The sequence below is a fragment of the Pteronotus mesoamericanus genome, unplaced genomic scaffold (genome assembly GCF_021234165.1).
Source record: "Pteronotus mesoamericanus isolate MK-2021 breed Mesoamerican mustached bat unplaced genomic scaffold, CSHL_Meso_final scaffold_54, whole genome shotgun sequence".
Taxonomy (NCBI): Eukaryota; Metazoa; Chordata; class Mammalia; order Chiroptera; family Mormoopidae; genus Pteronotus; species Pteronotus mesoamericanus.
The window spans coordinates 2,036,119-2,047,764 of NW_026555321.1; the positions used below are offsets into that span (position 1 = coordinate 2,036,119).

An 11,646-nucleotide genomic window follows, 5' to 3' on the forward strand; every position below is an offset into this window, starting at 1 on the left:
TGGCAGTGGCACCTCACTCTGCAGATCATAAAACTGTCAAGTTCAACACCGACAAGGAGCAAGAGGCCCTCTGAAAAAGCCATGCTTAGAGGAGTGGGTTTTCCTCCCTGAATCCGGGGAGTGTGGTGCCCTGACTTCCTTCCTCCACTTCTGAGGTCTTCATACCTAGTCACAAGGGCAGTGGAGGGTGTGGCCACAGGACTCAGAACCAACAAAGGCACACGCGGGGGTTCAAAGTAAATATCCATGAAAGCCGGCCCCTTGAAAGCCAAAGACCCCAGACATGAGCTGGAGGAACTGAGAACAGATTTCAAATGTCAGCCCGAGGGTCTGTGCTTCCACATGGGAATCTTGGGCCCTTGGACCAGGGCAGAGAAGGATGACACCCTCGTCCCCATCAGGCCACCTTTGACACAGAATTTGGAGAGGGTTGTTTACCCCCTACCCCCAACCTACAGGCTAATGCTACCAAGTAATCTTAAATCATTAAATAATAAACGGATATTAACTTAGAAGATTAAAAAGTCCCTTTGGTTTAACACGCGCTGACCATTGTCTAATTATTCAGAGATGGAAAACCGCCTTCTTAGGTGGCATTAAGTGCAGGCTTTCAGCAACTGGGTCAATGAATAAATCTGGGTTTCCTGGGACGCAGCCTCGGGTTGAAGGGTCACAGCTGGGGACACATCAGTCCAGCTTTACAAATTTCCGAAGAAAACACTGACCCCATGCCAATCAAGAGCTTGGTAGCCACGCTGCATTAACCATTCAGGAAATTGAGTGGACAGAGCTGAAAGGGTACCCTGATGCCTCACGCGGCTGGTCCCAGGAAGACACCCATCCCTGCGGTTCCCACCTTGACCCTGACCCTGACCTCCGCCCCTTGTGAATAGGAGAGTCCCTGACTTTTCTTTCACACAATTCCATTCTTTTCCTCCTTTTTGGAGACAAGCAAATTGTTTCCAAATGAGAAGAAAAGCCAATGGGACATGTTATTCTTAATGTTTGTTAATCAATGTTTTTCCACCAGTGCCCACGAGATGTATCTCTGGTAAAGGGAAGTATTGTAGAAGGAATTCAACTGTGGCTGTCAATCAAGCAGGAACGTTTAACCAACCTCTGTGTGTGAGTAGGCCCCGGGGTTCTGCTGGTAAATCTTTGCAATTTGGTTTCCCGTAAATCTCTGGAAAAAGATGGCATATTCTTAAAAACTAGAATCCTACATGGAATGATCCACTCCATAAAGCGAGGGGAGTGTAGCATGCTCTGAGTATCAGTTCATGTTTTAAAGGCTTTAAAAGGCCTTGGGCCATGGCTGGTGTGGCTCAGTGGATTGTGTGCTGGCCTGTGAACCACAGGGTTGCTGGTTCAATTCCCAGTCAGGGCACGTGCCTGGGTTGCAGGCTAGGTCCCCAGTAGGGGGTACACAAGAGGCAACCACATATTGATGTTTCTTTCCCTTTCTCCCTTTCTTCTTTCTCTAAAAATAAATAAATAAAATTAATTTTTTTTTTTTAAAAAGGCCTCAGAAATGCTTCCTACTGCTAACCACCCTTAGTGACTAAGCCTTGCTTGGGGACTTAAACACAGCCCAGGGGCCACACGACCACAGGCACCTGTGCAGGGGACTCAGGTATCTTCCCTGCCCACGTTCTTCTTACTTCAGGTGGCCCAAGTACGATTGGCCCGATTCCCCAAACTCTCTACTCCAGGGAGGGTCCCATGACCCAACGTGGCACTGGGCGCGTGGCAGCCACTGTGCAATGGGGTGGGACCACAGCTGATGCCAGTGGGAAAAAGGCATTCTTTCTTTTTTCCTCCCTTTGCCAGGAACTGTACTGTCTTACACGTACTGATTACCTTCAGCTTCTAAACTACCCAAAATGTAAGTGCTGCTTTTACCCTCAGGGTAGAGAGGCTGAAACCGGGGTCCGATCATCACCTTGGCTCAGCGCGAGGAGCACAGCCGTGTTCACACCTCGGGTCTGACCGGGGAACACGTAGAGGGAGGCCTGCCCCTGCTCGATGTGCCGCACACGGAAGGCAGGGCGGCCTGGATCAGAACCAGGGGCCAGAGCGCCTAGTCCTGGCTCCTCGGAGGCGACACCCACACAGGGGCCAGCGGCCAGCTGTGTCCTCCCAGACAGCCACGGAACCGGAACCGGCACCAGAGTCAACAACCAGACCTTCCTCCCAAGGCCAGACCCAGTCCAGCGCATAGGCCCACCCACCTCGTAGGCGCGGGAGCCGGTGAGGCGGCTGAGAGCCTGGGCCCCGCCCACGGCGGCCTCCAGCTGGCGGCACTGGGCGGCGGTGCTGGAGTCCATCCACACCGGGCAGTCGCTGATGGAGAAACAGGCCTGCAAAGGAGGGGCTCCGCCTGCTGATTCTGGGACTGGCGGTCACACTGCCCATCACAGCAGGTGTGGGCGCCTCTTCCCCGCATGTGACCTTGGAAGACCTACGGGCCCGCCCTTCACGCCCACACCTCAGTCTGGCCCACTGCGGGTCGCCCCCAGGAAGCCCCAGGTTGAAGGCTCTAGTGAGGATGCCTGAGTGCCGCAGGCGACACTAGAGGTGGATTGGAAAGGGCCCGTGCAGGGGCATTTGGAGCCGGAAAGAAGAGGAAAAGCCAGAGCTGGCCTTCCGGCATCAGGAGGAGGCACCTTGCCCCGAGGGGAGGTTCCGAAGACTGGATCAGCCAGAGGCAAGCAGGGCGCTGAGGGCTGTTAGCACCTGAGCCTTGTCCAGACAGCAGGTAACCGCGATGCAGGGGAACAGGGCCGACCACGCTCACAGGACTACCGCCCGAGCTGACTTCCTACACCCCGACAGTGCACAAAAAGCCCCAGGCCTCAGGGCCTTTCTTCACTCTCTGCAGAAGCTTCTCTGCCTCCCCCATCCTGGACCATTACCTGCAGCTGCTTGCATAACGGGAGGTCTGGCGACAGGCCCGTCAGCACCCGACTGGCCCCGGTTTTCCAGTATATACTTCCATGTTGCTGTCCGGGGAAAGCCAAGTACATGTTCATTAGGCCGCACACTGGTGTCACAGCCTTAGGAGACACAGGAAGACCCCAGGCCACACACCAAAGAGCTGGGCTCCAGGCCTCCCCTGCCCTTCTTAGCTCCAGAGCTTACCCTCTTCGCAAGACTCGCTTCCTCACAGAAAGACTGATCGGTCTGGATTTTGGTGCCTTTGTACAGTTGTATTTAATATGTTGCTCATAACACTACCTGAAATTCACTCATTCATTCACTTACCCATTCATTCATTCATTCATTCAACAAACACTTACTGAGCTAGGCATGGGAGAGATGAATGAGGTAGTATTGTTCCTATTCTGTAGGACGTGGGCATTGAGTTGGGGAAAAAGACACAAATGTACAATTACAAAACCCTGGGGGTGCAGTGAGAAGGCTGTGGGAACACAGAGAGGGCCATCTACCCAGCTGGGGGTGCAGGTGGGCAGAAGTAGATGTGATTGTTAGGCAGGGATGCCGGATCTGAGTGTGTGCGTGCTCCAGGCAGAGTGTGACCACAGGTGACAGAGAGCCTGGCAGGTGTCGGGAAGGGTGGCATTCTCGGCAGTGGGCCCACAGCTGGGGCAGGAGGTGGGTGATGGGGCTCGGGGGCAAGGTGCAGCACCGGGGCCTTGATGTCCAGGCTTAGAAGGTTGGGGTTTATCCTGGAGGTGGTGGGGACGCTAGAGTAGCAAGATGTGGCCAGGGTTGAAGGTATGAATGGGCCTGTGGCAACCAGGGAGGCTGGGGCAGAGGCCCAGGGAAAAATGATGGTGCTAGGCCTGGGCAACAGAAGCAGAGCTGGAGAAGAGCTGGGGCAGATTTGAGAGTCGTGTACAAACCCACGTGGGGACCCGTGGATGTGGCCCTGGGTGGATAGGGAGAACTCCCTGAGAGAGGGAACCCAAGGAGGAGGAGTCTGGGGGTACGTGGGTGCTCAGCCTGGGGCATGGCAAATTTGGGGTGTTCCTAGGACACCTGGCCAAGGGGGTGAAGGAGGGAGAGGGTGCCTAAGCCCGGGTTCAGGTGAGAGGCAGACAAGATAACGCAGGGAATCTGTTTAGTTTAACAAGGACAGAAGCAATCAATTCCCATTAGGTCAGGGGGAAGAAGAGGCATCTTCAGAGACATTAGTAAGCTTTCTCTAACAAGGCCTAACCCAGCACGGAGCAAAGTGATTCTGAAGGTGAAACTGGATTTGGATCCTGATTTCCCCTCCTGGCAGCTATGTGACCTTGGACAAGTGACATCCCTCCTCTGTGCCTTAGAATCCCAGTATAAATGGCAATGATAATAAAAACCATAGCTAGAACGTATGGATTGTACATATTAGACACTGTTAAATTTTACGTATTTAACACTCACACTGAGCCTGTGGCAGATGAGGGTGAGGAGGCAACAGACCTGGACGGACGTCAGCAGGTCACCGCTGGGCATGGCAGAGCTGGGGATCAAGCCCCAGCCGCGGGCCCAGAACACCGTGCTCACACTCGTGGAAACGGTATGAGGACTCAGATCATTTCTACAAAAGGCTCAGCGCTGCACCTGGCATACACTAAGTGCTCACTGTTCATTGTTATTATTATTACTAATGTCTCTACTAATAAGACTGCTATCATGATTAGAATAATTTCTGACTCCACTTTACTTCCAAGAAATAGAAAAGCAATTTTAGTGCCTCAGTCACAACAAATTCACGTCCAATGTTCCCTCCATCCCCTCAAAGAACCTCTATCCAGTTTCTCCTCACCCACCGCCCTCCTCTGTGCAATGCTGAATCGGAAGAACTATCTCAGGTCCTTCTGCAAAGAGCTGAACACCCGTAAGGCAAAACAGCTCATGGGGATTTTTACTAACAACAAAATGCACACACTGGGTCTCAAAAGGTCTCGAGCACCTTCCCTCTCGAGGAGCCAGCACCTCGGCACGGGCTCCGCTGCCGAGAACAGCCGCCCTCACGCAGTCCCCGCGGCCTGCTGCAGACAAACCTGGCCCGCCCCGGACAAGGCGAGGACTCGAGAGAAGTCGAAGCCCGAAGCCTTCATCTTCTCCAAGATGATATCCAAAGCCTGAGCAGAAACACAGAATCCACCATGACTGTACTGAACCAAAACCAGGCAACCACACAAGCCTCAACACTGAAATGGAAGGGCTTGTCATCACAGCTGAGGTGACGTACAAGGAACTGATACATTAATTAAACAAGGAGGTGTCAATCAAACAAAGAGATGAACATACTAAAAATATTTTAAATAAATGAAAGCACGTATGACTAATCCTTAATTCTGCTTCTCCAATTGGTGACTTCTAGGCACTCAGGAAGAGAGAAAACAAAGAGGCTCAAATTTGGGTTTCTTTTATTTGCATTTTCAACCCACCCTGTGCGTGATGCGACTTCACTGCAATGGAGAAGTGAAGAGCAAAGTAGAGGGCTCCCACCAGAAAGGCCCGCAGGCCCGCATCCCCGGGTCCAGGAGAGCAAGGCTGGAGAGAGCTGGCGGCCACTTGTCTCAACCCCTCTGCCATCCGCCATCCGCCATCCAGATGGAATCCTCTCTCTAGCAAGACTCCACTGCTGGGGTGGGGGAGGGCTGTCCCCAGGAGAGCTGGACGCTTCCCCTCAGATTTCCCAGCAGGCCCTGGAGTCCCCAGGCTGGGGTTTCCTTGTGGGTGGAGAAGCCACCTGAGCTTTCGGTGGACCCCGCCATCCCCACCCTATGCGAGGGCGCTCCTTTCATAGTCCTGGCTGGGGCTCTCAACTCTAACCCTGCTTGCCAAACCTCACACAGGGGGCGTGGTACAGCCAGGGCAGGGACTGGCAAAACTAGAACAGGTCCAGTCCTGGGGACTGCTCTAAATTATTATAGAAACCACCTGGCCCCAGCCGCAAGCCTGGCTCCCTACCCACTGCTCACCTCCCCAGATAAGGTCTTAGCACCACCACTGGGACCTCTGGACCCAACTCTGGCCTGCCACCCCCAGCCCCTCCACCGCGGCCCCTCGGCCTGGCTCAGGCCTCTGCAGTACACTCCAGCCGGCCTGCCTGGTGGCAGCCATCTTTTACCCCAGTCCTCCAGGGTGAGTCAGGGTCAGAGAGATTTAAAAAAAAAAAAAAAAATCACACTAGTTATCTGAACAGAAAGAATTTGCTACAGGAAATTGGCTAGACAGGAATTGGCGGACTGAGAAAGCTTCTGACAGATGCACTGGGTTCTGCCTTTGGCTGGCCTCCAGTTTCAGGGCTGTGGGTCCCCTGGGGCGTCTCAGGCAGCCCCCAGCCCTAACATGCTTGTCTGCAGGGTCCACAGCCCCGCTCCTGTGGCCCCATGGGTCACCTGGATCTAGCAACAGGGATCTTCCTTTCACACTGGTCTTGAGTGGGCAGGCCTGCCTGGGATCCATCTGAGCCTGATGGGGCAGCTCATGAGCCACCATTCAGAAGGCCCCTGTCCTGGGAGATGAGGGGTCTGGGGACCGAGCACTGAGAACCCAAGGCTGTGTTTGGATCTCAGGGTAGAAGGCTGGCTGCAGAGTGTTCAGGAAAGGTCTCCTCTGTGGTATTGTAAAGATGGAGGCTGGCTGGACTTCCAGCCGCTATGGCTCCAGAGCCTGGAAGCCCTTTGAGAGTGCCCTCAGCTCAGGTGTGCAGACACCAGCTGAGGCTGAGCCTGGCCCAAGGAGCCACACAGACTCCATTCCCCATGAGGACTCGGTCTCAACAGGTGCTCTCATGAGCTAGGTCTGATGGTAAGACAGGCGGTGGACAGGAGAGGGACAGGAACCCCTGTGCTTACCTGGACCCACATCAGGACTGGAGAAGTCACTGTCAGACCATCCTGGTGAACATGAACCCCACCCTGAGTCCTGCAAGGAGAACAGGGGAGAACGTGGGACAGAGCTCGGGCAGGTGGCAGACCCTGGGCACCTCCAGTGGAAGCAGAAACGCCCCCCCCCCCAACCTCAAGAGGGAACCCGAGATTGGACAGGCATGAATGCTGAGTGAGATGAAAAGAGAAGGCACGGAAATTGCCCAGAGTAGCCCAGAGGTGGCAGTTCTCAGAAAACACTGGCAAAAACAAGCCATAGAAGGCAGGCATGGTGTCACTTGGTGCAATAGTCAAGAAGGAACTGAGGCGGTGGGGCAAGGGGCTAGATAAGAAGCCCTCCCAAATCCACTGCGCTTGGAGAGGTAGAGGTGTGACTACACCTCACAGGAGGAGCTGTGAGAAAAGGTCTGGGCTATCAGACCGAGTCCTTGGATTATAGGCCACGGAAGATTCCTTGGAACCCTCTCCCTCCCCTCCTCACTCCTATGAGGCCCTCATGCAAAACAATAAAACAGTTACAAATAAGATTTAAAATAACTATGTATATTGGGTAGTTTTTGCCTGTTACAAGCTACTTCAAAACACAGTGGCTTGAAACTACTTAGCTCACAATTCCATTGGTCAGTCACTGGGCTGGGCTCAGCTGGATGGTTCTTCTGGTCTCAGCTAAGCTCGCTCAGGCATCTGTGATCAGCTAAGTATAGCTAGAGGGCTCTGCTTCTGAGGGCTGAATTCTGCCTCTCTTAGCTGGGGATATGGGGCAACTAGGCCACGTGTCTCTCTCATTCTCCAGCAGGCTGGCCTGAGCTGGTTCATGTGGTGGTGGAACAGGATTCCAAGACTGAGAGTAGAGGCACACCAAGCCTCTTGAGGGTTAGGGTTAGAATTGGTACAATGTGACTTCTCCCATGTTCTACTAATTAAAATCAACAGGTCGGGAAATGACTCCATCCCTTGATAAAAGGAGCTGCACAATCACACTGCAAAGGGTGTGGGTACAAGGAGGTGTGGAGAATGATGGTCATTTTTGCAATATACTACAATGTGAAAAATCTATGTTAAGCATACTAAGACACACATGAAGTGCTCAAAAGAAGACTTGAACAAATGGAAAAACAGCACATGCTTAGACAGGAAGACTGGATCTTTTGTCAATTCCCTCCATGTTAATTTATAAATGTAGTATGATCTCAATAAAAATATTAACAATTTTTCTTTCTGGAACATTAAATGCTAATTCTCAAATACATAGTGATGCTCTGACTTGTATGGCTCAGTGGATTGAGTACTGGCCTGAGAACCAAAAGGTTTCCGGTTCGATTCCCGGTCAGGGCACATGCCTGGGTTATGGGCCAGGTCCCCAATAGGGGGCATGCAAGAAGCAACCACACATCGATGTTTCTCTCCCTCTCTCCATCCCTTCTCCTCGCTCTAAAAAAAATAAATAAAATAAATAAAAAAATTTACAGAATTCTGTTAAAACAACTGAAGAGTCATCTGGAAAAATATTACATATAAATGTCCTGCCATGTTCCTAAATAAACTCCAAATATCTTTATATAAGAAAACTGAAATCCTATAAGAACTAGATGAAAATACAAGTGAATTTCTTCATAATCTTGAGTAAGGAAGGGTTTTTTAAAAGTATGACTCAAAATCTAGAAGCAATAGAAAAACAGATGGAGAAATTCAATGGCATAGAAAAGAAAAACCCATGAATGGCAACAACAGCAAGCACTCATACACAAATCAAAACAAACAACAATCTGAGAAACATATTTGCAATTCATGTAACAAGATGATATATATATCTATGAAGAGCTCCTCTAATATATGAAGAGCTCCTAGAAATTAATAAGTAATAGATAACCAATCCAACAGAAAAATGGGCAGAGAATATGAAAAATAACTTCACAGAAAAATAAATTCCAGTAGCTCTTCAACATATGAAAAGGTGCTCAGCTTCACTCACAGTAAGAGAAATGCAAGCTAAATCTACATAGAGAGATCATTTTTCACCTCTCTGGCAAAGAACCAAAAGCCCTTTTATGATCACAGTGATTTAGCAGCGCTGTGGGAAACAGACGCTCTCATGTATTGCTGGTGGGGTGTAAATCAATACAATCCCTCTGGGAGGCAATTTGACTATATCTTCCAAAAATTATAAATCTATCTGCTCTTTGATCCAGCAATGCTATTTCCTAAATTTCATCTCACAGATAAACTGGCACTGTCTGTGATTGCACATGTAGGTCATTCACTACATCATTTTTCATTGCAAACATCTCAATAGCCTTAAATAGGAGATCATAAATCTACCCAATGAAATGTGAGGTATCTCCAAAAAGAACACACAAGCTCTATGTACTGACATGGAAACATAGCCAAGTGATTAGGAAACGAATAAAGCAAAGTGCAGATTGGTATGTACAGTGTGTGTGAGAAAGGGGGAAATGAGAATGTTCTTATCTGCTAATATTTCAATATGAAACACTGGAAGGATATGCAAAAAAAATAAACCAGCTAAAGAAATTGAAGAGGGCAGGAGGGAAGAGATGAGATCGCAGAGGAATTAAGACTTTTCACTGTGTGCCTTTTGTTTCTTTTGAATTATGTATCAAGTACATGCAATGTCTGTTCACAAAACATTTTTATTAAAATAACCACTTTGGAAGAGAACTGGCAATTTCTCAAAAAGTTAAATATACACCTACCATACAGCTGAGCCATTTTTGGGTATTTCATTTCCAAGAGAAATGAAAGCTTATGTCAACACAAAGACTTGTATGTGAATTTCACAACCTCTCTATTTATAATACTAAAAACCTGGAAACAACCCAAATGTCTCTCTCATTAGGTGAATGGATAAACTAATTGCAATCCATTCATACAATGGATACTACTGAGCAATAAAAAGAACAAGCTACTGATGCATCTAACGACATGGATGACTCTCAGAATGATTATATTGAATTTTAAGTCAGATTTTAAAAAGTATATTATTATGATTCCCTTTATAGAAAATTCTCAGCACCCAGCACAGTACCCAATGCAAAGTCCCAGCTGGCACCTACTGCATGAATGCATGAATGAATGAGAGGGACCGGGAAGGAACAGAGGCAAGAGCATTCCAAGCATAGAAAAAAAAAAAAAAAAAAGTACTGAGAGTTCTACGAATACCACCGCTTCTGCCGTTTGATGAGGTCAGAATACTGTGTTTATGAATGTAAAAGGTTGGGTGGAGACCCCCAAACCAACCTCTTCCCACACACGGAAACATGTACACTAAATACATACCCAAATTCTGGAAGGTCCCTGTCAAAATTCACACTGTCCTCATAGAAGACATTCAGCTCTGCATCAACAGCCATGACTTTCACCTGGAAGACATTCAAACAGACGGTGTGTGGCATTTTCCTCAGCTTCTACACTGGTCCAGGGACAAACATCGTTAAGTGAAGCCCAGCAACCTAGAAGTGAGTGGTTCAACCTGGAGACTTCCTGGAAGGCTGGGGTGCATCACCATAACCATGGTAACAGAGCCTCATCTGGGGGCATACCCAAAGACTGAGTATAATGGAGAAGCTGAGAATGAGTTGACGTCCAGGTAACTCGAAGAATCTCTGCCCATCAAACAGCCAAAGCCAAAACCCTCTATAGAGATGACCTGGTCCCTGCACCTGGGCCGGAGGCCTGAAAAAGCCCTAGAGAGGAGAAGGAATGGCAGGCTAAGGTTTGGAGATGGCTCTGGGGGACCGTATCTACAGGGATCTGCGAGATCAGGCAAGGCCCCTGGGCTATAGGCCGTGGCCATGGTCCAGAAACATATAGTGCCCCAATGCAGCAGACCTCCAAACCCAAGGGTACAATTCCTTTCCTGGACAGATGGGGAAACTGAGGTCTTGCAAGGCAACCTGACTTGTCCAGGGCCTCACAAGAATTCTTGGTCACGGACTGGCCTGCCTCCGCGGCCCATGTGAGAATAGGCGTTCGATTACAATTGCGATGATTTCCCAGGGAAAGAAGGAGCGCCTTGGCACCCACGCCCAGTATGAAGGCAACTTTTGACTGCACTCCTGTCCGTGGGGTCCTGGGAGCAGCACAGCGCGTCCTCTGGCCAGGAGTGCTGGGCACGCTGACCCCGGCACGCTGGTGCCAAACAAGGGGGGAACAAAGTTCATGTGTATACTGTGCCCATTCCACTAAAAAAAAGAAAAAAAAAAAGTTTCAAGCAGTGATACGGTTCCAGATCACGGGTTATGCCTGTGTGCTCACGACCTGTTTCCCCGCCACGCAGTAGTTACAGTGGCAGAGTTCCTTCGGGGTCCTGTCACTTGGTGGCTCTGACAGCGCGAGAGCCCGCTGGGTCCTCACGCCACTCTGGGCACTTCCCTGCCAAGTGCACGCCGCGGGGGTAGGAGGGTGGAGGGGGACGCCGTTTCCGGGAGGGTCGAGGTACAGGCGTGGTGGCATCTTTCGAGCGGGCGGCACTGACACGGCGTCGTTGGACAGGGGCGCCGGGTCCCCGATAAGTTCGAGAGGAGGGTGCGCCCGCGGCTTGGCCCAGGCGTCCCCAGACCGGGGGGCCCACTAGCCCGCCCGACGACGCGGAGGAGGCGGCCCCGCCCCGCCCCTCCCGCGCCAGGGGCCCGAGACGGTACCTGCTGCGTGCTGAAGTCCCAGCCCAGGCAGCAGCGGCGAGCAGCGGGCTCCGCCATGGCTGCAGGGAGCTTGGCGGCGCACTCGTCCGTTCTTCCCGCGGCGTGACGGTCGCCGCGCTCTAACGCCCGGAGAC

General features: G+C 50.8%; 1 protein-coding gene across 1 annotated transcript in view; it reads right to left on the bottom strand.

Moving 5' to 3' along the window:
- The window catches only part of XYLB (xylulokinase), a 35,025-nt gene extending 23,379 nt beyond the window's left edge, over positions 1-11,646 (bottom strand). Inside the window, exons 1-7 of the mRNA XM_054595112.1 lie at positions 11,513-11,646; positions 10,149-10,231; positions 6,819-6,888; positions 5,013-5,093; positions 2,916-3,002; positions 2,232-2,360; positions 1,118-1,183 (exon numbers count right to left, since the gene is read on the bottom strand). Of these exons, the coding sequence (XP_054451087.1) occupies positions 1,118-1,183; positions 2,232-2,360; positions 2,916-3,002; positions 5,013-5,093; positions 6,819-6,888; positions 10,149-10,231; positions 11,513-11,569 (573 nt within the window). The 5' untranslated portion in view covers positions 11,570-11,646. The remainder of the gene's footprint in view (positions 1-1,117; positions 1,184-2,231; positions 2,361-2,915; positions 3,003-5,012; positions 5,094-6,818; positions 6,889-10,148; positions 10,232-11,512) is intronic.